The 27816-nt window shown below is 41.8% G+C and overlaps 1 protein-coding gene across 3 annotated transcripts in view; it reads right to left on the bottom strand.

Moving 5' to 3' along the window:
* Positions 1-1937: 1937 nt before the first annotated feature.
* LOC121273322 (Golgi reassembly-stacking protein 2-like) overlaps positions 1938-27816 on the bottom strand; it is a 44719-nt gene continuing 18840 nt past the window's right edge. Inside the window, exons 6-11 of one of the 3 annotated variants that reach the window (XM_041180457.1) lie at positions 25093-25204; positions 22837-22863; positions 22597-22717; positions 12866-12955; positions 10208-10333; positions 1938-4756 (exon numbers count right to left, since the gene is read on the bottom strand). In XM_041180457.1, the coding sequence (XP_041036391.1) occupies positions 4545-4756; positions 10208-10333; positions 12866-12955; positions 22597-22717; positions 22837-22863; positions 25093-25204 (688 nt within the window). In that variant the 3' untranslated portion in view covers positions 1938-4544. The remainder of the gene's footprint in view (positions 4757-10207; positions 10334-12865; positions 12956-22596; positions 22718-22836; positions 22864-25092; positions 25205-27816) is intronic. The other 2 variants (XM_041180459.1, XM_041180458.1) reach the window with 2 other exon arrangements.

Here is a 27816-nt window from a genome sequence, read left to right as displayed (position 1 = left end):
AGGAAACTATAGGCCAGTTAGCTTAACATCTGTCATAGGGAAAATGTTAGAAGCTTAATGAAGACCTTCTAGCAGGGCACTTAGATAAATTGAAGGTAATCAGGCGGAGTCAACATGGTTTTGTGAAAGGATTATGTTCAACCAATTTATTGGAGTTCTTTGAAGGAGTCACCTGTGCTGTGAATAAAGGGGAAGGGGTGGATGTACTGTACTTAGATTTCCAGAAGGCATTCGATGAGGTGCCTCGTCAAAAATAAAAGCTCAAGGTGCACGGGGTAACATATTAGCATGGACAGAAGATTAACTAGCGAACAGGAAACAGTAGGCATAAATGGGTCATTTTCTGGTTGGCAGGATGTGATGAGTGGGTGCCACAGGGATCAGTGCTGGGGCCTCAACTCTTTACAATTTATATAAATGATTTGGATGAAGGGACCAATGGTATGGTTGCTAAATTTCTGATGACACGAAGATAGGTAGGAAAGTAATTTGTGAAGAGGAGAATAGAAGGCTGCAAAATGATATGGATAGGTTAGGTGAGTGGGCAAAAATCTGGCAAACAGTATCATATGAGAAAATGTGAGGTTGTCCATTTTGGCAGGACAAATAAAAGGGACATATTATCTAAACTGAGAGAGATTGCAGAGCTCAGAGATGCACAGGGATCCGGATGTCCTAGTGCATGAATCACAAAAGGTTAGTATGCAAGTACAGCAAAGCAAATAGAAAGTCATCGTTTATTAAGAGGGGAATTGAATACAAGAGTAGGGAGGCTATGTTTCAGTTCTACAAGGTGGTGTTGTTGAGACCACATCTGGAGTACTGTGTACAATACAGCTCTCTTTATTTAAGGAAAGATTAAATGCATTAGAAGCAGTTCAGGGAAGACTTCATGGACTAATACCTGGAATGGGCGGCTTGTCTTATGAGGAAAGACTGGACAGGCTGGGATTGTATCTGCTGGAGTTTAGAAGAGGCAATTTGATTGAAACAAAAGATTCTGAGGGGATTTGACAGGGTGGATGTGGAGAATATAGAATTCGGGGTCACATTTTCAAAATACAGGGCCACGCATTTAGGACAGATGAGGAAAATTATTTTCCCTCAGAGGGTTGTGAAACTTTGGAATTCTCTTCCTCAAAAGGTGATTGAGGCAGTGTCCTTGAATATCTTTAAGGCAGAGGGAGATAGATTCTTGATAAGCAAGGGGGTGAAATGTTGACAGGAGTCGGCAGGAATGTGAAGCGGAGTTTAAAATCAGGTCAGCCATGATCTTATTGAATGGCAGAGCATGTGCAAGAGGTGGCGTGGCCTTCTCCTGCTCCTAATTCATATGTTCGTATGCCAGGTGAGAAGAAAAAATCTTCAGGATTGTTTCATAATTACCCATACAATACTGCGAAAAATTGCACACACAGGGCACAAGAGACAGCATATAAATAAAAATAATATATAACACAGTTAGGAACTTTTCATGTCTGCACAAAATCCTCAGGTCCCAGAAAGAGACCAACTTTCTGGAGTTTTTGCTTGGAGCCTCTTAAAAACTAGTGAGCATTGCTCGAGGTCACTAACTTGCTTAATCTAGAGCAGTTTTATAGTAATGGCCATTTTTTGAAGATAGTAGTTTAAGGATTGATGAATGCAAGCTGTAAATTCAATTTGCATTCAAATCAGTCAAATGGAGTTAGTGAAGTTGAGATTAAAAATTTAGCAGAGGGCTTGATGTCCAATGCTCTTTCTCAAATTGGGATCTCGGATTATAATTCTTCACCAATTAATACACTACAACACTGACTGTAGTGAAACATATGTTCAGTTATAAAACCCCGCCTTAATAGACTTGGAGTTGGAGTTGGCTTCACTCCAGGGCACAAATATGCAAGACGCCTGAAAAGAAAAACCCTCATTACAGAAAATCAAAGCAACACGAGACAGTAATTGCCATCTTTATTGATGGTTCCAAAGCAAAGGACTGTACATTTACAGTAAAGTGAAATTTCACAGTAAACATTAAACTTTCTTATAAAACAAACATTACAGGACATTAAGACGTATAAAATCATTGAATTTCCATGCTATTGAACTACAATCTGAGTGCTCCCAAAAATACAATAGCCTTTTAAAATCTATACTGTATATTACTAAGTTATTGCAGTCAGTAACTTGGACTAGAGCGTGATGTCCATAATAACCAAGTCGTTGTCAAGTCACAATGGCACACTGTTGGGGCATACAGAAACAGGCAACTCATGCTCAATAATGACACCCGGATGCCTAGGAACAGCTAGCATCTCATTTTACAAAAAATAATCACATGAAGGGCTTTAACACAGTATAGCTCAGTTTAAAAAAAAAAATTGGTCCAGTATCTTTATATAAAACGAAGGATGAGGAAAGCAAGAGTCTACAACTCCTGCTTTCTGCCACTCAAGTGAAGAGAATCATTCCAGTTCTACAAGCCGTCTGGTCTTTCTCAGAATTCTTGTACATTTGAGTCCATTATATGCAAAAGTCCCAACCAGCCCCCATGTTTAAAATAAAAAGCATATAATTCACTTGCATGCAAGGCAGTGGATTATACACCATGATAAGTGATTTGGGACTCAGTTTTATGACTTCACAGCAATAAGCCTATATCACAAGCAATTTGCAAATTTTGCTGTAGGTAGTGTTAAAGCTGCAGAATGAACTCATCGTAAGTGAAGAGGATCATTGGGGAAAGGAGATTGAAGGAGGAGGGGGAAAGAATTGAGTGTTTTGAGGGAAAAAAATTCTTGGCAATTTTCTCTTGACCGGAAGCAGTCTAATAATTCAAACAGGCAAGTATTTTCTTCCCACTTTCACAAATGAAGAATTGACTGTAGGGTAACTTGTCCATCCAGAAAGACAAGGGGGTCAAATGGCTTCCCTCATTCACGATTACCACAAAACACACAGATTCCTAATCAGCAGGGCTCTGCCCAAAAGGCAGGAGGATTATGAAAAGCAATGCATTAAAAGTGACTCAGTTTGCCATTTGATTGGAAGTTACCTTTGAAGCACGTCAACTCAAGCCCCGTGATCAGCCTTAATCATCACAGTGAAAGACAAAGCAGGGAGAAAGCTGCCACAATGTTCACATAGAATCAGACCACGTGCTCTTTGTGGATACAAGCTTCCAGTGTCACAGTGGCTTATAAACATGCAGAAGTCCACAGAAGGTGGCCCAGGGAAAGTGATCAACTGTTGACTTGTGTACCCATCGTGATACAAATTTTCAGGCAATCTAATTCAAATCATTGTTGGGGTCGCTTTTGGAGCTGAATTAGATGTTTCAATAATATCAGAATATTTGGGTACCAATCAGCAAGACAATATAAACAACAGAATTTAAGGTTAAAAAAGAAAAATATTGGAACACTATTAATAAACCTTACAAGGTCTTACCTAACTAAGAGACTGGATTAGTGATCAACGTTTGGGGTGACATTTTACAGAAAAATCAACCCAAGTAGGGAAATAAGAAACCTCTCTGTCGACCAGAGGAATTTTACCCCAGTCGCCCCTCTCCTCAAATTACTCAGGTATCTTCAACTTAATAGGCCTAGTGTCCAGTACTGAGAACAAAAAAGAAAATAAATTGAAATCATAATATTGTCATAAGTCAACAGCAAATGGGTTAACATTAAATCATAAGCAAACTACATACAGTATTTCAATAGTATCTTCCCAGGATAAGTAAAACAGTTAATGGCATTCTGCAATACTGATGTCTGATTGCTGCTGAAAACTGATAAAACACAACCTATTTGTTAAAATGCCTCAATGACAACAGTTCAAGGTTATGGACCACGAGTTCTAACATACTGAGAAGACAAAAAGGAGAACCTGTATTTCAGCATCTTTAATAATCATTCATGCTGCAACAGAATCTATACTAGGCAGATAAAAATAAAACTACTCAACTTGACAAAACAGTGGGAATTAATACACGGATTTTCTTTTGAGGAATGCTTTTGTAAACTGCTATGCCTCAAACTTTAATCAGCTCGTAGTCCTAGCAAATGATGCTGGAGTGGTCACTATATTGATGTTAAAACACTATTATTCAAAATACCTTTTTTTTAAAAAATAAGAAACCATAACATGCTAAGATGATCGAGCTGTGCTACAGTTAGAACGTTGTGTGCGCGCTAGGTATTGAAAAGATGAACGGGAGGAGTGGTCTTGTGCGGAAGGATGAATGGGTTGGAACTTGATACACTGGAATTCTATGTTCAGCTTAGAACTCTGTTAGTTTATCTGGAATGGTTTTTCTTAAATGATTGTCATGCTGCTAAGAGTCAGACTGACATCTACATACATATTGCTAAATTGGGAAGCCTTTTGTTTTAGTAAAATAGGGCTGCTTCTACTCAGTTAGAATCTTGGCAGTAGTATTGTTTTGGGGTAGGCATCCCTCTGTAGTTTATTAGCACTGTCTGAGTAGACCATACCCTTCTGCCAGTTTCATCAAAACAAGTGCGGAAGACAAATTTTTTGTCTCAGCTGCCAGCAGGAGACTATTCCTGGGCTACTGCAGGCGCAGGGTCCGAGACTTCACTCCACTGAGAGTGAAAAGGTGCTGTAATGCTTTCTGATGTAGTCGAGGGGCTGGGGCAAAATGGTGGCACCGTAGAGAAGGATGGAAGTACAGGAGTCATGGCAGGATCAGCAGGAGGGAGGTTCGAGAAGGCCAGATGTGAGACTGGGCTGGTGGTCGACATGAGTGAACCTGGAAAGGAAGAGTCCAAGTTAAACATCAGAACAACAGAGTTAAGGCTAAAGCCTGCAGAGCAGAGAGCAGTGGAAGATGCAGCTTTCTCCACAACTAGCATATGTCTGAAATTCTTCTGTGATTTTAGCAAAGGAATGAACCATTTCACTCATTTCAAGGGATTAACCCTTCATGTGCACAAAACAATGAGTGAAGTTACTACTACATGCAATGATACAGCACCTTTAACACAGAAAAATATCCCAAGCAAGTCAGAGGGTTTATCAAAAACTGGACAGTCAAGGAAGGAAATGTTAGGAGGAAAGAACCAAACAGGGTTGGGATGAACGATCATTAACTGGAGATGGTCTGACTGCGATTGGATAGACAAGACTCAGGGCAAGTGAAGGCAATCTTACCGAGGTGAGCAATGGAAAGAGATCTTGGAGCAGGACAAGGTGATCAACCTTGACCTCGCTGCAGGCATTGACAAGAATGGGCAATACATTGTGGCCAAAGACAATGAGAACTTGGGTTTATGACCCTGGTTAGCACTGTCCTGGTGCTGTAGTAGAGGCATAAATCTGATTTGGGGGGATTCAAACTGAGTTATGGGAAGGCAGGGACAGATTTTCCAGAATTGAGAGAAAGGGGAATTGGGAGCGGAACAGTAGTTTGAAAGAATCGAAGTTAGGTGGGAATGCAATCTACGAGGAGGACACAAAAAAGCGGCTGCAAAGAGATACAGACAGGTTAAGTCAATAGGCAACAAGGCGACAGATGACAGAGTACAATGAGGGGAACTGGGGATTTATTCACTTTGGTCATAAGAATAGAAAAGCAGAATATATATATATATATATTTTTTTTATGAAAGGTGTGAAACCTGTAAATGTTGATGTTCAGAGGGACTTGGGCACACTCGCACAAGGAACACAAAGTTAGCATGCAGTTACAGCAAGCAATTAGGAAGACAAATGGCAAGGGGATTGGAGTACAAGAATAAAGAAGTCTTGCTACAATTGCATAGGGCTTTGGGGAGACCATACCTGGAACCTGCATGCAATTTTGGTCTCCTTATTTAAGGAAGGATATATTTGCATTGGAGGTGTTACAGCGAAGGCTCACTAGATTGGTCCCTGGGATGGGAGGGTTGTTCTATGATGACAGGCTGAGTAAATTGGGCCTATATTGTCTGGGGTTATGAAGAATGAGTTGTGAACTTATTGAAACATAGATGATTATGAAGGGGTTTGACAAGAAAGATACTGAAGGGGTTTGACAAGAAAAATACTAAGAGATTGTTCTTCCTGGTTGGGGGACCTAGAACATGGGAGCACAGTCTAAGGATAAAAGAATGATCATTTAGGACTGAGCAGAGAAGAAACTTCTTCACTCTTAAGAGTTGTGAATCTTTAGAACTCTCTGCCCTAGAGAGTTGTGAATACATTTAAGTCTGGGTTAGACAGATTTTTGGTCTTTCAGGGAATCGAGGGATATGGGGAAGTGGGCGGGAAAGTGGAGTTGATGTCCAAGATCAGTCACGATCATATTGGATGGAAGAGCAGGCTCGACAGGCTGAATGGTCTGCTGCTCCTATTTATGTTCTTATATTCTAGGACAGAGAAGTGGCGTGGAGTTTCCTTTTGAGGGAAAGGGTGGTAACAGTAGCTTTGAAATGAAAAAGAGACAGAATAAAGAATTAACAAAAACAGTTTAAAAGGAATTCCAGAATTGCAGCACATTTAGATTTCAGAAACAGTTTAAAACAAGAAAAGTGCAAGTCCAAGTCAGCATGACTGTTTATTTTGGCTTTGTATATAATTCTTGTAATAAACTGAACTCTTGTTTCAGCCTGAACCATTTGGTCTGACATTTATTCAGCAAGAACAGGATTAGGCATCCTGTACAGCATCTAGTGTATAACCCAGTAGTACACAAGTACAGTTGCCCAAGATATGCTACTCTTATTCACCTCATGCCATGGTTCACAAGAGAAGGCCTATGGAATGTGCAAATTCTTGTGAACACAAGTAAAGGCAGTTGGCAGATGCCCTAAATCACAATAGCTTTAGTAAAAACCAGAGAGAGGGGAACTTCAGACACATATATAACACTTCTACCCATCGAGCCACAACCCAAATTCAAGGTCAAAGGGAATTTGGTCCTGTGACAGCAGGATTACTGCCTCTAGAAGAGAAATATCACATCATAAATCCACACTGACAAGCATTATTCAGGAAGGTGCATTAATTTCCAGCATCATGTGGTCTTTCAGAGGTGATTTAGAAGGCATGCTCAAAGTACACAGCATCTCAAGAAAAAAAGGCAAATAAAATAATGCCGGAGAGCATAAAATATTCATTTTTAAGCAGTGCTGCAGCTAGGAGAGTGCTTTGACTTGACATTACATTCATCCTAGAATGTACTGAATGGACACAACTAGCTCAGTGCAACAGAAAACCTCTCATGGAATAAATGCATTATGGGTAGCAAGCCAGGAGGTAATACATCAATGTACAAAAATGTTTTGCCTTCCAGCTCAGGAATATGCATGTGAATTTTGTTTTTTAAACATTTTTTCATTCTTGGGATGTGAATTTTGTTGGCTAGGCCAGCATTTGTTGCCCATCCCTAATTGCCCCTTGAGAAGGTGGTGGTGAGCTGCCTTCTTGACCCGCTGCAGTCCATGTGGTGTAGGTACACCTACAGTGCTGTTAGGGAGGGAGTTCCAGGATTTTGACCCAGCGACAGTGAAGGAACGGCTGATATGTTTCCAAGTCAGGATGGTGAGTGACTTGGAGGGGAACTTCCAGGTGGTGGTGTTACCATGCATCTGCTGCCCTTGTCATACATGGTAGAGGTCGTGGGTTTCTAAGGAGCTTTGGTGCCACTGTGTGCTGGTGGTGGAGGGAACAAATGTTTCTAAGTTGGTGGATGGAATGCCAACCAAGCGGGCTGCTTTATTCTGGATAGTGTCGAGCTTCTAGAGTGTTGTTGGAGCTGCACTCATCCAGGCAAGTGGAGAGTATTCCATCACACTCCTGAATTGTGCCTTGCTGATGGTGGACAGGCTTTGAGGAATCAGGAGGAGAGTTACTCGCTGCAGGATTCCTAGCCTCTGACCTGCTCTTGTCACCACAGTATTTATGTGGCTGATCCAGTTCAGTTTCTGGTCAATGGTAATCCCCAGGATGTTGATAGGGACAGATTTAGCAAACATAATTAAACATTAAAAGGGCGATGGTTAGATTCTCTCTTGTTGGAAATGGTCATTGCCTGATTCTCATATGGCGCAAAAGTCACTTAGCTTTAAAGGTTATGAAGAACCTGTGATATTTTTCAGCTGAAACACCAAACTCTCACAGGGCAGCTGTAGCAGGGCAGTGAGCCAGATTCAGGTGCCACAACTTGTAAACTAGTCTTGGATCATGATGGTTAAACACATCCAACTCTACTTTGTGCTTTTAGTTTTAAAATGGATGTGTTCTGGACTGCCTGCTGGCTAAAACAACTGATCTTCTGGTGGGGAATGAAGCTGACAGGAAACACCCTCACCTCTCAGCAAGAATGCAGCAGGTTCTCTCCCTCAGGGCTCCAGATCCTAACTGGAGGGGGGGAAAAGGCAGGACTGCTGGGAATAGAAAGTAAATGAAAGCCTGCTGCACTTCCACAGAGAGTGAGCAGGGTTGCGCTGGTTTCAATCCATGTTTCAGATCATTATTTGGAGAGATTTGGTTTTAAATCAGGGGCTGTTTCCTGGGCCAGCTGAAGTTGAGAAGTGGTACACAGGCCAGGGACTGAATTCCTCCGGTGCAGCACTGTTAGATGCAGAGTAAAGCTCCCTCAGCACTGCACTCAAAAACAGCCTCAGAAGTAGCTCCCCATACTGTACCAGTGAAACATTTCCCATAGCAGTCACCTTGTGGTCCCTGAGAGAATTGCCAGTTGAGTGCCAAATCAGTTTTAGTCTTGGGCTATGGAACGTTGCTTATTAGTAACTGGATTTAGACTAATCAAACTTAATTTCATGTCAGCAGAAGCTTTCAGATCATCAATCTGGGCTTGGTGAGCCCTTTTAAGATTATCTTTAAATGAAGATATAAATAAACTACTCTGACTTCAAGAGTGTTATTAATATCATGAGAAAGTGCTAGCCAGCTGAGGAAACAGAATTATGGGCAGCAGGAGGGAAGTTACATAAAAAAAGTATACTCAGCTGACAGCATGATCAGAGGAACAAAATGCAAATAAACTTGTGAATTATATCTAGTATTAGCACTCATCTCCCAGCACAGATATCAAGTAAGCCTCCATGTTGACCTGGTGCTGCTGCATCAACAGCAGCCACATTTTACTCATTCTTTCGGGTTTTGGGCAGTTATCACATCAAATCCAGGGCCTAGGCATCCACCGCCATGGGACTACATTCTGCCAGTACTAAAGGTTTCAGGCTCGAATGTCTGCTGAATTGAATCCAAGACTAGAAAAACTGATCTACATTTGAAATCAGTCACTAAGCTTACACAGAGAATTGCATAGAGTGTGCAGCACAGAATCAGCCCAACTGGTCTATGTCAGAGTTTATGCTCCACAGGCATCTCCTTCCCACCTTACCAAGCATATCCTTCTATTCCTTTCTCCCTCCTGTGTTTATCTACCTTCCCCTAAAATGCATCCGTGTTATCCACTTCAACTACCGCTTGTAGTAGCAAGTTCCGCATTCTCACCATCTTCTGGGTAAAGAATTTTTTCCTGAATTCCCAATTAGATTTATGAGTGAATATCTTCTATTTATGCCCCCTCAGTTTGGTCTCCCCCACCAGTGGAGACATTTTTAAGTTGACTTATCAAACCGCTCCGCAATTTTAAAGAGCTCTATTAGGTCACCCTTCAGCCCATCTTCCCCTAATAAGCTTAAAAATACATTTGAGTGTCACCATTTTTAAAAAAGATAAAAGGCAACTTCATAAAAATAGAACTCACTCTCTCTGCCCCAATGCAACATTTACCTCTGTCAGTCCCCAATAACCAACAAAAATTCCAAATCACAAAATGCAGTTTCAACAATCCATTTATTAAAGGAACGTGTGAATGGCTTGATCGCACTTCAGTTGAAATGATAGGTAAGCCAATTAGGCATCCAAAAATAGTCGACTCGCATGCACACATTCCATGATTGGTTTGCTTACATGCGCAATGTACAACACTACATCCTTCCATAAAAATGCAGCATTGGAAAAGCAGATTTTCTTTTCTTTTATCTTGCTAGTTCACTTCTTAAGCATCACAATAGCCAGGCAGCTCCTCCCAAAACCAGAGCGGCCAGTTCAAAATTTGATGCGAAGTAGCGATCCGCTGGGACTGGGCTGGACTTGGACAGGTCAGCGGTTCTTAAGTTAAATATTCCACTCCCCTCCCATGCCCCATCATCACAAAACACACAGCAATACACAAATACATATTTACCTGTGGAGGTGGCCATGGGATTCCCACTTAACCCTGGTAGAGACCCCACAGCAAGATTGGGAAAAGCCACATTTAGGTTCGGAAAATTTGGTAGGTTGGTAAACGCAGGTGGTGCAGTTATCAGACCTAAGGAAAGAGAAAAAAAAAACAATGCTCGGAACCACCATGTAGATAGTTGGCAGAGAGAAAGGCTCAAATGTGCTACATTTGCACAACCACCTGGACTCAACAGTGACAATTACCACAGATTTGCATTCCATTCACCCCACTTAGCCACACTGGAAGGTGGCTGGAGCATTTTAGGGAGTTTCACTCTCCTATTGTCAAAACCTCCCACACATATCCTGTGGAGTAGTTTTACTACCAGAAGAGGGTAAAACTCATGGCAGCACCACCATAATATGGCAGTCACCATTCAAACAGGTTACAGAAAACCTATTCACTGCCCAGTTACTTCCTTGGGCGCAAAAAAGCAGAGAATTTTTGTTTTTTTTAAAACCTGTACAAATCAAAGTTCTATAGGTGTATTCGCCTGGTAGTTGAAGGTGAATGAAGGCTCGTGCTGGCTGGTAGCTCAGCTTCTAAAAGTCTGCAACCAATTTCATTGTAAAATTCAGGGTGAAGGGAAGTGGGTCACAGAGTCCTTCATCCAACTTTCCAACCTGTTCTCATGCCCTGCTCGGCTCTAAGTTGGAGCACAGCCTTGCACTAGTCCCATCAGCAGAAGCCTACCAGTGCCTATGAAACAACAGAACAGGAACCTGGCTAGCAGGAGGACGTGGAGAAGGAACAGCGTAGCTGATTGAAATCCATGCAGAAAAACGCAACAAACAACTGCAGCACAGGAAGATAATGATCTGCAGTTCCTACAGGGCACAGGATTAGGGTGGCCGACGTTAACTTGGAAAAATTCTGCAAGCGAGATTACAGAGTGGCCAAAGTTGGGAACTAAATATTCCAAGATATTTGACTTTTATAAAAGATGGGCAACATGGAAAAGGAGGTTGGTTAGCCGTGATGATAAAGGATGAGGTGTCGACAATAGTGAGAAAGGATTGCAGCCCAGAAAACCAAGGTGTAGAATCAGCATGGGTAGAGCTACAAAATAACATGGAGTTCCAGGAAAGACGGGCACAGATCTGGGAGATGACAACACATTCACAGACTGGAGAGGAAAGGGGGGTTGGAGATGGGGCAGTGCTTTGCAAGGAGGGAGGCATCAAGCGCTTTTTTTTGAGAGGTGTGGTTGACAGCAAATTTAAAGGCGGGTGGGTGGGGAAAGAGAAGTACTTAAGGAGAGAGAAAACTTAAAATATCAGCTAATATGGGGACCAGGAAGTGAAATCAGGTGGTCAGCAGTTCAGTGGGAACAGGGTTGAGAGAGCAAGAGATGGGTCTCATGGACAAGGTGAGGGTGGAGAGGGCATGAAGGGAGAGAGGAGATCACCTGTGCATTGACTGGGACACAGAGGGAGTAAACAGGGAAAAGGGAATGGAATTCCTATAGTGTGTAGAACTCCTTCCTCAAACAGTTTGTTCATATACTCAGGGGAAGAGGTATTGCTCGAGCTAGTTATGAAATAAATCAAGTAAATGAGTTACTGCATGTGAGCAGCTTGGGTCAGGGTCCAACAAGGGAGGGGAAAGCAAATACAAATACAAGGGCACCAGGTTGGAAAAGAGTAGATTTTAGAAAAGATGCGCAGTGAGCTAGCTGAGGTAGAAAGAGAAATTGACATTCAGGGCTATAGATAAAAAAAGACGACAACATTATAGATTAAAAAGGAGACTGTTTAAAGTTCCACAATATCATGGAGTAATAAAGACATCAGAAAATTGAAATTGAAGCAGAGGGCATATGAGGCCTATAGGCATAATACAAATAAACGAGAATGAGAAAATAAAACGTTCAAGTGGGAGCATCTCCATCTCAAAAATATTAAGTACAGGATTGTACAAGTGTCAGTAAACAAAAGATGAGTTAATTGTGACACAGGACACCCCCACAACTTGGTAACCGGGGTGTTTTCAACAGAACTGAAGAATATAAGATGGTTTGATGAAAGGGAAAGGACAGAATAAATATAGCCAGAGATTGATTAGATAGCTAAGATACTCATTCTTGATATGGAAACAGGGCAGGTAATGGGATTAGGACTGCTCATGATGAGGATAAATACCACATTTGATGGGTCAAATAGCTTATTTCCATATATTGTGATTGCTATGTAATTTAATATAATGGAGTTGAAAGAAAAAAAAATGGACAGAGAGTAAAGCCATTACCCATTTTCTGGCATCTCCCAAGGGGTCTTTCTATCCCTGCATCTCTTTTTCAAGAAAGGGCAAAGGCAGAAGTGAGGTTAACATGAGGGACAGCAGAATTTCTTTGATGCAGTAACACTTTGGGTATCAACAGGAAGAGGAGCTCCATGTGGGAAGGACAAAGGTATTAAAAAGCAACTGGCTAACAACAAACTCCATGATCAATCAGCAAAAGGTTACAAATGAAGCTATTTTTTAAAAATCAAGATAAGCAGTATAATGAACATGTACAGAATATACAGTGTAACTGCTAAACACCAACTTATGATTCCCATGGAGGGTTGTGCTACAAAATCTATCCAAAGTCTAAAAGCACCACTGGGCTGGGCATACCTGGCACAGTAGTGGAGATGGTTGCATTGGCTAACGACACAGTGAAGGGTTCATTCAAAGGGGAAGGGAACAACGGAACACCGGCAGAACCTGAAAACAAGAGTTAGAATTTACTGAAAAGTACTTTGAAAAAGCAGATGTAACATTAAAGTATTTAGTAGATTATCTTCTGCAGGATACAAATAAGATAAGATATTTGGCGTGTACAGGTATCAGACCCTTTATCTGGCGTCCCAAAATCCAAAAGGATCTGAAAACCAGCTACATTTGAAGCTACCACCCTGGGTAGCAATTTGAATAAAACCCTTTAATTCTTTATTTTTCATACTTCATTTTATGCATTATAAGTACATGCTAGGCTTAGGACCCAAAATCCATAAAATCCCCAAATTCGGCACACATCCAGTCCTGAGATTCTCAGATATGGGGTCCGGTACCTGTACACAATTTCAGTACTTCATTCCTCCTTCTGCTTTTTGACAAGTTTCTTTTTTACGCTTTGCATTCCATACCATTTCCTAGCAAAGAAAGGAAGTCAAACTACTGCACTTTGCCAATCTACCCATCGATTCGTGTTTTGAATAGCTAATAATGGTGAGAGACAACAGACTGGAAGAAAATTAGGAAAAAACACAAGAATATCAGAAAATAGAGTGGCTACCAGGCACTTCTGTACTCCTACCACTCAAACTGCGCATGTGAATTCAACTCTCAGTCACACCCAGTAAATCCTCTGAGCCACTTCTGTGAGCTTCAGCAACAACTTGCATTTGTATGGCACCTTGCAACATCATAAATCTCATACTGCTGCTTGGGAAGTTTCAGGAAAGAGTCAAAAGCTGAGAGATAGACAGGAAAGAGATTTGTGGGGGGGGACTCCAGGTAGAAAATGGGTAACCGAAAGCCGTGCGACTGAGTAAAGTGCACAAGGACTGTAAAGAAGGCAAGAGTGAAAAAGCCACAGAGGACAAACTGGGACTTAACGCTGGAGAAGGCTGCAGAGGTCGGGCCGGGTGAGACCCTGGAAAATTTGTAAAAGGAGACAAAGGATTCTGAATTTGATGCATTGCAAGGCAAGGAATCAATGGAGTTCACCAAGAATAGAGGTGATGGCAAGGAAGTCTTACTGTGGAACAGACTGCAGCTTTGGAGAAGTTGGAGTTTGTGCAGAGTGGATGTCAAAGGCATTGGAGAAGTTCAAGTCATGAGGCAATGAAAGCATATATAAAGGGTCGCAGTGAGGGAAGTAGTACAGGCGATGGTATAGAGGGAGTATGCAGCCTTAATAATGGATAGGATATGGGATTTGAGATTTAGCGCAGGATTGAGCAGGACAATGACAATGAGGCCATACACTGGGAATGGAGTTAGGGTCAAGGGTACTGAATTCTGGTGAAAGCCAAATAGGTGAATTTAGTGTTCCAAATATTCAAATGATATCAGATCAGCAGCCTGACATGAAAGGCAGGAGAAAGAGAGAGAAAAGAGTGGGGGGGGAGGGGGGGCGCAATTAGAAATGACCCCGAGTCATACAAATCGACATAAAACATACAAAGTGGATATTGTTAAGAATTCTTTGAAACCATTTTTGAAATGAGTACACTTGCCAATGCCCTGCATCACCCAAGAAAGAGTAACCACAATTGTAATTTCAGGAGGAAGGTAGTGCAGAGAGTGTGTTCTTACATCTTTAAGACTTGCAGATAGCCTAACAGCACCAATACACAAATGAAAGGGGGCGGGGGGGAACGACAATCTGGGCTTTTTCCATAGTCACTGGAGTGCCCCAAGATTTACTTTAGCACAACCTGGAACCCAAATCAAACTATGATCTAACTACAATAAAGACAACAGTAAAAGTCAAAGCAAAAAAAGCAAACTATGATCTAGCTTTCATTTGCCAGTGTAAAAAAGCAAATTTAAAAACCCACATTTTTTTTTCAAAAAAGCTGCAATTTAGAAATATTGCCCAGTGACTTCCCATTCCAGTCACTATAATTTGTGACAGTGGCTGTAGCAGTCAGTAATAGCAGCTGACAACCTGGTGCCCACGAACCTGACAAGACCCAACTCCTGTCACTACTAGAACGCATGTAACTTGAATAATGGATTAAGAGATAAAAACAGAAAATGCTAAAAATACTTAGATCACGCAGCATCCTTGGGGAGAGAAATAGTTAACCATTCAGGTCTATGACCTATTCTGACGAGGGGTTACAGATCTGAAACATGAACTGTTTTTCTCTCCACAGATCCTGCCAAACTTGCTGAGCATTCCCAGCATTTTGTTTTTTTTATTTCAGATTTCCAGAATCCAGAATATTTTGTTATTGTGTTAAAATAAGTCATGGTGCCATTCACCAAGTACAACTGGGAGGTGAGCAAGTGCGCCGCTTTCAATTTACTTTAGTGCCAATCCTGGAGCTACTAGAGGTAAAGTGGTACTACCACTACCATTAAGTAGAGAAACAGCCAGAACATATTACTGACCCATGCAACCAATGAGAACATAAAGGCCCTTGTAATCCAGGGACTAGGTGGTGCAGTGTATTCCACACTACCTTAGGCCTCTGGGGCAAGTGCCCAAATTCAGCCCAGACTGCTGTAAGGAAATCCCAGACTGGCTACAAGACTCTGACATGAAATTAATTTTGGGAGACTCAATGAGCACATACCCAGTGCCAAACTTCCCCAAGTGAACATTAAACGCAGACAGATCACATACAGCAAGGGTTAGATACACATTTGGCATTTGAATGCGATAAAGAGAAGCACAACTTTCCCATTGTCATCCCACTTAAACATAATAACTAAACCGCTGGAGGCTGGTAGCATTGCTGGCACAAATCTTTCTTGCGAGCTGCAGCAAAATTTGGTGCCTTCTATATGGCTCACAAAATGCACAGAGCCAGATGCATTTGCTTGCATGTTTTTATTTCTCTCTAAGATTGAGAGGGTACTAGGTCAAGTACTAAGGCCCATGATGCAAGATAGCACCAAGTTGAAAAGAATGCTAGGAGGATGATGATCCAAGTCAGGAAATCTGCAGATTGCGGGACAGAGGAAAGACGTGTACAGTTTTGAGATCTTGGGAAAGGGGGAATTAGAGCAAGGTAACTATGTAGTGGCTCATGAGAAGCAATTTTCTCAATAAGCAGCGGCAGATATTAGAAGACTGCTGTATTGAAATATTCCATTTTGTTGCACATAGGAAGTCAACAGCAAATTGACTTATAACAGCCAGGGGGAGCACAGTTAAAACACAGAGGATAATTCAGCCAAGGTGCAGAGATGTAATCTAGTCCCCATTTTAAAGTTATACATTCCGTCTAAGGTCCATATTTATAATAGAAACAGTTTATGTAAACTCATCATCACATTGTAAATGCACCCCTACTGCAAGTGGCAGCACTGCAGTGTCTCCACAGTTGAGGCAAGGGTACATTTAGAGCCTGACAAGGTTAACGTAGGCAGTTTCCATTATAAATTCTTCATAAAGCCTAAGGCAGAGTCGACAGTGAGTGCACACAGATGCAAGATTTATATTATAAACATTAAGAGCCATTGAACAGAAAAGTGTGCAGTGTGAAAGAGAAAGCCAAGCTTTTGGACTCAGCTTTTAATTGAGCAGACGGAGATGTTATTTGGAGATCTGATCAGACAGAGCCAAAGAATGCTAAATGGATGAAGGAGTCAAGGGTAAGAGTTGCTGATTAGGCCAGAGAGATAAGAAACTGACTTTGAGGAATTAAAAGAAACAAGATTCTGACTGCTTTACTGAAGAGGCACATTTTTAAAAAAACGATTCAGCCATTATGACTCAAGAAAACTGAAGATTTTGAGCACCAAAGGCAGGCCATATGAGGAAGCTGATCAATATGAAGTTGAACCATCAGCAAAGGAATAGGGTTGAATGACAAATGAAGGAGCAACAAGTGACAAAGAGAACAACTGCAACATGACAATTCAATGTTTATTACATGGAAGACAAAATCTCCAACAACAGGAAAATTACTTATCCGGCTGATAAATGACCATTCTAATTTTAAAAATTGCTTTCTTAAAAATATTTATGGGGTGTGGACACCGCTGGCAAGGCTGACATTTACTGTCCATCTTAATGCTTTTGAGAAGGCCAGTCTGTATGGCATAGGTACTCCCACAATGCTATAGGTAGAGGGGTCCAGGATTTTTGATCCAGCAACAATTAAATACATTTTAAAACTGTTCTCAACCCAGAACATAAAAATGAAAGTCTGACTGATAACTGGCTGGTCAGGGAAGGGGTGAAATAAACTCCAACTGATCAGGTGAAGCAGCATTTTAATTTAAAAGGATAAATGGTTAAGGCAAAATTATTATTCATTAGTCTATAATGTGGCACCTTATTGAAGGCCTTTTGAAAATCCAGGTAGCTTGCATCTACCCCATTACCATTGTCTATTTCCTGTTAACTCAAAAAAAAATCAATAAGGTTAGTCAAGCGAGATTGTCCCTTTTGGAATCTGTCTACTGGAGGACATTAATAAATTTGCAGAATGGGCAAATAATTGGCAAGTTAAATTCACAGATAAGTGTGACATAGTACATTTTGGTAGGAAGAATAGGGAGGCCACTTATTACTTGTAAGGCACAAGTCTAGGTGGGGTAGAGGAACAAGATGATCAGAGTACAAATACATCAATCAATAAAAGTTGTGTCACAGATTAGCAAGGCCATAACAAGGCAAACCAAGCATGAGGCTTCATTTCTAGAACCTTGAACGCTGCATGCAGTTCTGGTCACCAGATTATAAAGAAAAGGATATAGGGGCACTGGAGAAGGTGCAGAGAAGATTTACAATGATGATACTAAAAATGCATGTGTATACAGATCAGGAAAGGATTGACAACCTAGGTCTCTTTTCTCTTGGCAAAAAATACTTCTGGATGACCTAGATGTCCTTAAAATTAATGGAAAGTTTTGATAGAGTAGATAGAGAGAATGGCTCCTCTCTTGGTTTTGGCAGGGTGAAGCATAACTAGAGGCCATCAATAAAACAGTCACCAAGAGATCCAATAGGGAATTCAGAAGAAACTTCTTTACCCAGAGAGAATGGTGAGAATGTGGAGCTCACTACCACAGGGAGTGGTTGAAGTGAATAGTATAAATGTATTTAAAGGGGAAGCTAGACAAGCATATGAGGGAGAAAAAGGAATAAAGGGTTGTGATGGGAGATTTAGATGAGGAAAAAATAGGAGGCGGCTCAGGTGGAGTATAAACACCGGCATAGACTGGTTGATGTCAAATGGCCTGTTTCTGTGTCACATATCCTATGTAATTGTATATAACATTTATTGCGTCATCAACAATTCATAGTCACTAGCTATCCTTGACAAATGCAGTACTCAGCTACATGGGATTACATTGAAGAACGGTCAGTGCTATGTAGTGATATTTTTTTCAGTGCTTGAGAAGTTGAGGATTTTCAGTAAAAGTCAGAGTCGGCCTCAGAAAATTAGACACTGAACTTTTGTCATTAATTTCTTGGAGTTTATGATAACTACAGCACAGATTAACCAATGTGCCATCACAAAAATATTCAAAAAAGTATCGTAATGTAACTGGAAGAGCAGCAAAGTCATGGGTTTCTTTTCAAGAGGCACATTCATGGGAGCCAAACAGAAAGGTAAAAGTGCACACCAGTGTTCCATGCCACAGCACTAGCACCTTTCAATTTGATGGGCACAAAAATTGAGAGAAAATAAATATTTGCTGCCAAAAGCAACCATGTTGTGTTTGAACCACTGAAAGTGTAGTGCTGAAGTGAGTCCAGCACACGACCTTCCACAGCCAGTGGAGAATGCACTAGTTTCTAGCAAAGGTCACAAGGCAACAGTTGTGTGCACACATGCAGTCCACTCACATACAGATCGAACACATATAGCAACCACCATTCAGGATAGTCAGAGAAGTTCCAATCAGCATTCGATATCAGAATAGGTAGCGGGAGAAGACAACAGTGCTGGTACAGTAGGTCAGAGTTAATACAGCATTGTTGCACAACTTCTGCTCTTTCTGTATTAACACAAACCATAAAAGCAAAATATGCTAGCACAACAGTGTTGAAGCTGCGTTTCTCCTCCAGACCCATCCCACCAAAGCTAGCAATACTGTCCCTTTAATGAAAGGCATGTCCCACCCCAGCTCCCTTCTGCTCCAAGTGCCTGGTAGCGATCGGCCAGCTGATGCTTGCTGTGAACCAGAGGCTGCAAGCGAGTGGCTGCTGGTCATGGTCACAGGGTTCTGTTATCCATTCTGGTGCCTGTGCCAACATACCCAGCATTTTTTTCCCCACATTGGGTACTGTAAAGCCTGCAATTCTGCTAAGCACTGCTCTCTAAAACCACTGGCCCAAACAGCAGCTTGGGAAATCAGGCAATTCCCAACTAATGCTTCCAGATTTCCTAGGCCAATAATATCTTGAGAATTTTCCAATTTATTTACTGATTTAGATCTTTTACAATCCAATTAGATGTTGGCGCTGCTAGGCTAGATAGAAAAGAAGGTTACATCCTGACTTTGGGTGGCAAAGAAGCATGTGCTGTGTGGGGAAGAGTCACAGAATCCGTCTTGTTTAGACATTTTGAACAGCAGCTATAAAAGAGTCCAGGCACTGCACTTCAGAAGGATACATCAGCCTTGGAGAGGGTTACAGTGCAGATTCACCACAGTGATACTGATAAAAGGGTTAAATTAGGACGACAGTTTACATAGGCCAGGTTTGCATTCCCTTGAATATAGAAGATTAAGGATGATCTTATTGAGGTGTTTAAGATAACTGAATGAATTGTTGAGGCTGATAGAGAGAAACTACGTCCCTCTGGTGGAAGAGTCGAGATCAAGGGGGCATAGCCCTAAAATTCGAACTAGGCAGTTCAGGGGTGATGTCAGGAAGCACTCCTTCGTACAAGGGGTTGTGGAAATCTGGTACACTCCCCCAACTGAATATTTAAAAGCTGAAATTGATTGATTTTTGTTTGATAAAAACAAAAAAACTGAGGATGCTGGAAATCCAAAACAAAAAAAACCAAAATAATAAAAAATACCTGGAAAAACTCAGCAGGTCTGGCAGCATCGGCGAAGAAGAGTATAGTTGACATTTCGAGTCCTCATGACCCTTCAACAGATCTTTGTTTGATATGAGTATATGATTACAGATCCAAAGTGAGCAAATGGAGTTAAGATACAGATCAGCCACATTCTAACCAAAGGCAGAACAGACTCAAAAGGGGATGAAAGGCTGATGTACGCTGATGATACCCAGCTTTACCTCACCATCACCTCACGGAACCCCTCCTGTTCCTATACCCCATCCGTAATTGCCTTTGAGAAGATGGTGGTAGGCCTACTTCGTGAACCACCACAGTCCATATGAAGGTGCACACAGTGCTGGTAGGGAGTTCAAGGCTTTTGAACCAGGAATGAAGTAAAAAGGAAACAACTTGCACTTGTTAAGAAGGAACAGGTGTCCACGAAAGAGGCTGAAGTTTTTTTGCAAAGTTTAATCAGGATGGCTGCTCGAGCAGTCAAGGGGCAGAGGGCCTGTGCTGGGTTGCAGCTGATGGCAACCTAAAGGTAACTTCTATGTTGGGAAGAATGGTGATATGAACATTCCCCCCATTGAAGGGGACTTGCATGTGGGATAAAGTACTGGCACTCTTGCACAGTGTCAGTCAAGGCACACGGGCAAACAGACAGGTCATTTAGATCATGCAACTTCTAGCAACTGGTGGCCGGTGTCGCTTTACCGCACCCAGTGATCAGAACCGTATGGGTCATAAAGGCTGTAAAAATTCAGACCGGTTTTATCCACTTTTTCCTGAATTACTTATTTTACAGTGGAAGGTTAGTGAAAGATATGCAAGGCGAGAGGTACGCACGTTTCTAAGATTATTTAAGAAGTGCAAATACCCATTATTTTACTGGCATGAGAACCAGCCCATATAGAAGATATTGTGCAAATAACCACATTTTACATCCAGCAGGCTTCCTCGCCTCATTTTTTCCCGATTTTCCAGTTCAAAGTAAAGTAATCTCCAATGGATCACTGAACCCAGGGATTTGTTAAATTAAAAATGGTCTACATGGAAATATCAAGCGTTGCCAGGATTACATATAACTATATCCTTCTCCTAGAGATCAAATGAGATCATAAACACATCAGTTTCCAAATGTACGCTGATGATACCCAGCTTTACCTCACCATCACCTCACGGAACCCCTCCATTATCTCTCAATTAATCGGACTGGTTATCCAATATCCAGTACTGGTGAGCAGAAATTTCCTCCAATTAAATACTGGAAAATAGAAACCATTGTTTTTGACTCCTGCCACAAACTCTATGCTCTATCCACCAACAGCAGCCCTCTTGCTGGCAACTGAGGCTGAACCAGACTGTTCACAACCCTGATGTTATTTATCATGTCGAGATGAGCTTACAATCACAATTCCACGCAGTCACTAAGGCCACCTACTTCCACCTCCATAATGCTGCCCGACTCCAGTCCTGCCTCAATCTTCAGTTACTGAAATGCTCATCCATGCCTTTGTTAACTCTAGACTTGACTATTCTAACACATTCTTGGCCAACCTTCCAAATGCTATCCTCCATAAAACTTGAGGTCATCCAAAACTCCACCGCCCATGTCTTAATATGTACCAAATCCCGTTCACCCACCAACCCTCTGCTCACTGACCTACGATCTTTCCTGTTTAAGCAGCGGCTTGATTTTGAAATTCTCATCCCAGTTTTCAATTCCCTCTGTGGCCTGGCTCCTCAATATTTCCGTAATCTCCTCTCGCCCCACAACCCTCAGTGATATCTGCACTCCTCTAATTCCGGCTTCTCGAGGATCCCCAATTTTAAAATTCCTCCGCCATTTGTAGCTGTGCCTTCAGCTGCTTAGGCCCTATGCTCTGGAATTCTCTCCCTAAACCTCTTTGCCTCTTCTGCCCTCCCTTGCCTCCTTTAAGGGCACTCCTGAGCTTTTAGTCACCTGCCCCAACTTCTCATGTGGCTTAGTGTCATATTTTGTTTAACTAAGCCTCTGTGAAGCATCTTGGGAAGTCTTGTTACATTAAAAAGGTGCTATATAAATACAAGTTGTTGTTGTTTTGCTTCTATGCCATTAATATTTGGCAGATTCCAAGAAATGGTTTCCTTTTTTGACAATTCTGCATCTGTCTTTTCAGGTTTTGGCTTTACTTATGTTTGAAAAAAAAAGCAACTCCCTGATTTATATACCAAATGTCTTGATTTTGAAGAGTTTGTCTCAATTTATGAGACGGCGGGATCAGCATTATTAAATTTATGCCCAAGTCAAGATGATATGCAACTTGGAGGGAATGACGTTCCCATGCAGCTGCTGCCCGGGTCCTTCTTGGTGACAGACGTCATGGGTTCAAGGGATGCCTTTGAAGAAGCCTTCTGGAGTTGCTCCAGTGCAACCTGTAACTATTACATGTTGTAGCCATGGTGCGTGCAGTGATGGAGCACGCAAATGAAAGGTAAAGGGCACATTGTATCAGTAGGACATCCCTAGCATCACTGTCACTGGTTCCATCCATGATATAGTACAGTAGAAATCTACCTGCAACTTATAATGGGGATGATTTCGGCAGCACTGCTGAAATCACTACCTGAAGTAGTTGTGATGTAAATGCACCATTAACGTAATTCTACCAGTACCTGGTGTGAATGTGCCTGTGACTGAAGGAGATGTTGTTCCCAGCCTGAGATCGCTCAGCTCCTTTGGCAGACCTGAGGGCATGTTACTCATTGCAGGAGCACTTGGAGCTGAAAGAGGAACCTACAAAGAAAAGAAACTTTAGAACACAACCCCACATGTGTCATTACTAACATGGCAACACGAGAGGGAGGATAAAAATGCACATTTTGTTTCAGGCAGAATGAATTCCCAAGGCTCACTTGTACTCCCATTGGTTTCTTTGCCTCCTGAAAAAAACAACAAATGGGCACTGATTCAGTTAGTTAACTGACCAATACAAATTTCACATACGATATATTCTACGTGTAGAAAACATCCAAAAGGGAGAGTTATAGAAACCATTACTGCCAGATATCATTTTGATACCATAGGCAGAATAGAAAAGATCTCATTCCACTTTGTTCTTGCGCCCATACTTTGGTCCTAATTCCCTGCAGGATTAGGGATGTTCCTTGCTTGATGCGCAGAGCATTGCGTTTTGCGCCTTGGCACCATTTTGAGCGCAGAAAGTTATTGTACATTTCATACATTGTTCTTGACAGGAAGGCATTCTGTTCTGAAGAAGGGAGCCCTCTATGACTACATCGCCTGGATCATCATTTCAATGGCACCATCCAAAATGAAGCAGTCCTTTTCCTTCAAACCTCCATTCTGCCAGGCAACAAAACTAAATTCACCAGCAATGCAGTATGCCTTTCCACATTCAGTGTTTTAGTACAGGGGGCCAACCTTGCAAAGCCAAACCATGTCTGCTGTGCTGGCAGAACGCACACACTGCAATCAACTGCCACTGATATTGAATCAGTCTGAACAACAGCTTACCGATGGCTCAATTTGCAACAAATAGAGCAGGCGGTGTCAGGTTTGATTCTCGTCTCTGCTGTGTCAGCTACTCTCATCTTCCCGCTCTCCCTATTGTCAAATAGACGGCTGATATTCAACAGTCCAGGGTCACACACAAAGAATGGCCACTCAGGCTGGCTGCTAGGCTGCATCAATGTCTCAAATTCCAGAAGGCAATCAAGCAAGCTCCAGGAGACTAGGCTGCCCATCATACTTCATACCAACGTACCAATATGCTGAGAAACAGTGGACTATACAGGACGGAGAAAAGAAAATCTCCATGTAGAAAGAACAGACTTGCATTCACACCTCACTTTTTACAGCCTCATGACTTTACAGGCACTTTTGAAGTGCAGTCACGATTAGTTGTTCAAGAACGAAGCAGCTAATTTGTGCACAGTAATATTGCACTAAAAGCAATGTGATAATAACCAAATAAATTTATTTTAGCGACGTTGGTTGATGGATAAATAATGGCCAGGACACCACTGTGCTTCTTTCAATAATGTCATGGAATCTCAATTTAGCATCTGATCTGAAAGGCATCATAATCAGACAACATAGTACTCTTTACTCCCTTAGGACTGCACTGAATTTTTTATGCACTCACCAAACCAAGATATTCCTCATAATTGTACATATACAATTATTGAATTAATATTGAAGGAGAGGACAAACCAGTGCTTCATATCACTACTGTGAAGACAGTTTAATAACATTTGACTTAAACTCTAATCCATCTCCAATGTCATTTCCTATAAAAATTGTTCTCTTGCACTGTTTTTCCCCTTCCACAGGTGCATGACTTATCTCCCTACATTAAACATCTCTCACTGCTTGATCTATTCCATTCCAAACATACTATAAATGGTCTGCTCATTTCCTACTACATACAGACCCTATCAAACACTTCCCCCAGAAATGTACTAAACATTTCATATACAATAAATTACACTGAAGTGCACTGACAAGTTATGTCAGCAAATGCAGCAGCCATTTTGCGCACAGCAAAATCCCATAAACACCAACTGGATGAGTGGCTAATATAAGCAGTAGCGACTGGGGAAGAATGATGGTCATATCACCTGAAGAGCTCCTGCTGTTAAGAAAAAATACTTGCATTTATACAGTGCCTTCAAATCCACATGACACCCCAAAGCACTTCATACCCAATGAAGTATTTTTGAAACGTTGTCACTGTTGTAACGTAGGAAACGTGGCAGCCAATTTGCACACAGGAAGCTCTCACAAACAGCAATGTAATCAGTACTGAACTGGAGTGTCAGCCTTGATTTTTATGCTGAAGTCCTAGAGTGGGACTTGAACCTTCTGACTTAGAGACAAGAGTGCTACTAGCTGAACCAACAGACTAGGTAAATAGGGCCCTGGTTTAAGTCCATCAAAGCCAAACATACTTCGGACCATGATGACAGGTCACAGAAAGATCCATTTGAAGGATAGTGATGAACTTGCCAAGACGAAAAGTTACCAGACAAAAAAGTATCCATAAAATTGCCACCTTAATTTGACTTGCTTTAATACAGCGAGAGGAAACATCTCAGGTACGAGCAGAGACACACTGCTTCCGTGACTCCACCTTTTATGGTGCTTACCATGGGACTCGAAGGCAGGCTAGTTCGGAGAACCGGTGATATCTTTCTCTCGGTTAGATGCTTATGGATTGGTATCCGATGCAGGTATCCATAGCCAATCCCACAGCCCAAACTGGAAAAGAAAAGGCATATGCAAAGTATTTAAACCACATGCCTTATCAGTTCACAAAACATAGGAGCATGGACTTAGGAGCAGGAGTAGGCCACTCAGCCCCTTGAGCCAGCTCCGCCATTCAATAAGATCATGGCTGATCTGGTTGTGGTCTCAATTCCATTTTCCCATCTGCCCCCCCAATAAGCCAAACTCCCTTGTCAATCAAAGCTTTGCCTTGAATAAATTCATGACCCAGCCTCCACTGCTTTCTGGGGAAGAGAATTCCTTTGAAAAAATATCTCCTCATCTTCGTCTGAAAAGGGAGACTTCTTATTCTCAAACCATGTCCCTGGTTCTTGCCTCCCCCACAAGCAGAAACATCCTCCCGGTATCTAACCTCCCCTCAGGATCTTATATATGTCGTTTCAATATCATCTCTCATTCTTCTAAACTCTAATGGGTATAGGTCCAATCTGTTCAACCTTTCTCCATAGGATAAACTCTTCATTCCAGGAATGAGTTGTGAGAACCTTCTCTGAACTGCTTCTATCTACTATGACCTTTATTTTTTTTTCCCCCCAAACGAGATGACCAAAACTGTACACAGTGCTCCAGATGTTGCCCTATATAGCTGCAGACTTTCCTGCTTTTATATTCCACTCCCCTTGCAATACACACCAACATTCCATTTGCCTTCCTAATCTCTTGCTGCACCTGCACATTAACATTTATGATTCATGTACCAGGACACTCAGATCCCTCCGTACCACTGAGTTCTGCAATCTCTCGCCACTTAAAATACTGCTTTTCTATACTTCCTGCCAAAGTGGACAAGTTCACATTTTCCCACATTTTACTCCATCTGCCAAATTTTTGCCCACTCTTAACCTGTCTATATCCCATTGCAGACTCTCTACCTCCTCTTGACAACTTACAATCTAAACCAACCTGTTCACAATCTTAGTGTCATATTTGACCTATCTATGCCACTGAGGCTGCCTATTTCTATCTCCGTAACATTGCCCGATTTCACCCATCTCAGCTCAACTGCTGCTGAAACCCTCATTTATGCCATTGTTACCTCTGGACATAACTACTACAACACACTCCTGTCTGGTCTCCCACATTCTACCCTCCCTAAACTGGAGATCATCCAAAACCCTATTTCCAGCATCTTAACTTGCACCAAGCCCTGTTCTCCTATCACCCTGGTGCTCACTGACTTGCATTGGTTCCTGGTTAAGCAATGTCAAATTTTAAAATTCTCATCCTTGTTTTCAAATCCCTCTATGGCATTAGCCCTTTTTACCTTTAATCTTCTACAGCCCCACAACTCTCAAGATATCTACGCTCATCTAATTCTGGACTCCCAAGCCTGTTCCACCATTGGTGGCTGTGCCTTCAGCTGCCTAGACCCCAAGCTTCAGTAAACCCTCCCAGTACCTCTCAGTCTCTTTACCTCGCTTACCCCCTTTAGGACACTCCTGAAAACCTATGTTGCTGACCAGGCTTTTGGTCATCTGACCTAATATCTCATGTGGCTCGATGTCATATTTGTTTTTATAATACTCCTGTGAAAAATCTTGGGTTATTTTATTATGCAAAAGACACTTTAAGCTGTTGTTTTGAACACCTCTATCAACTCTCCTCTAAACCTTTGCTTCTCCAAAAGAGAACAGCCCTAGCTTCTCCAATCTATCCTCATAACTGAAGTTGCTCATCAGATTCTCATAAATCTTTTTTGTACCCTTAGGAAGGATGTGATGGCTTTAGCATTGGACACAATAGTCTAGTTGAAGCTGAATCACTGTTTTACAAAAGTTCATGCCCTGTGCCTCAATTCCTTATTCCCTAATTGGCCTCATCTTAAGGCTCACAATCAGTGCCATAAGGCTGTGGCAAAAACAAATGGACTATTGGATACATTACTAGGACAATCCAATAAGCATAAAAGAATTATACCGTCCCTATAATAAACCTTGGTCAGATTTCATACTAGATGTGCAGTTTTGATCCAGTCATATGGTAGGTGATACAGAAAGATTGAGCGGGGCCACTAGACTGATATGCAGCTTAAAGGCCCATTGTTATCACAATAAATTGAGTGAGGTAGGTCTTTTTACTTCATAAAAGTGTAAATTAGAAGATTGGACAGTGGTCTTTCAAATAATGAAAGGATTAGATAGGCAAGGGAGGACCAGGAGGCATGCACACAGGTTACATAAGCAGGGAACAAGGTTAAATGTCAGTAAGTTTCTCTTTTTGCAAAGGGTCATTAGTGACTGAAACAAGTTACTGCCTCGTGCAGAGTGGGATTCGCTTCAAGCACAATTTCCTAGCTATAGCTGGTATTGCAGCTTACAAGAGTAGGTGTGCGCATTGGGCAAGATGTCTCATGGCCACTGATCACCTGGAACTTGTTTTCATTAACTTCAGGGGTCAGATTTCTCCCCTCACACCCCACCCAAAATTCACCTAGGTGTTTTTTTTTGCCTCTTCTGGGAGACTGCAGTCAGGGGTGGGGGGGCGGGGAAAGGGAGGAGAGGGGTCACCATGATCAATCGCATCATGACGCAATGGAACAGGCTCGATGGAGCAGCTGGTATTTACTTGTCTGCCATTTTGTTACA

The sequence above is a fragment of the Carcharodon carcharias genome, chromosome X (assembly GCF_017639515.1).
Source record: "Carcharodon carcharias isolate sCarCar2 chromosome X, sCarCar2.pri, whole genome shotgun sequence".
NCBI lineage: Eukaryota > Metazoa > Chordata > Chondrichthyes > Lamniformes > Lamnidae > Carcharodon > Carcharodon carcharias.
Note: the sequence above shows the minus strand (reverse complement) of the source record. Positions and strands in the feature narration are given on the sequence as shown.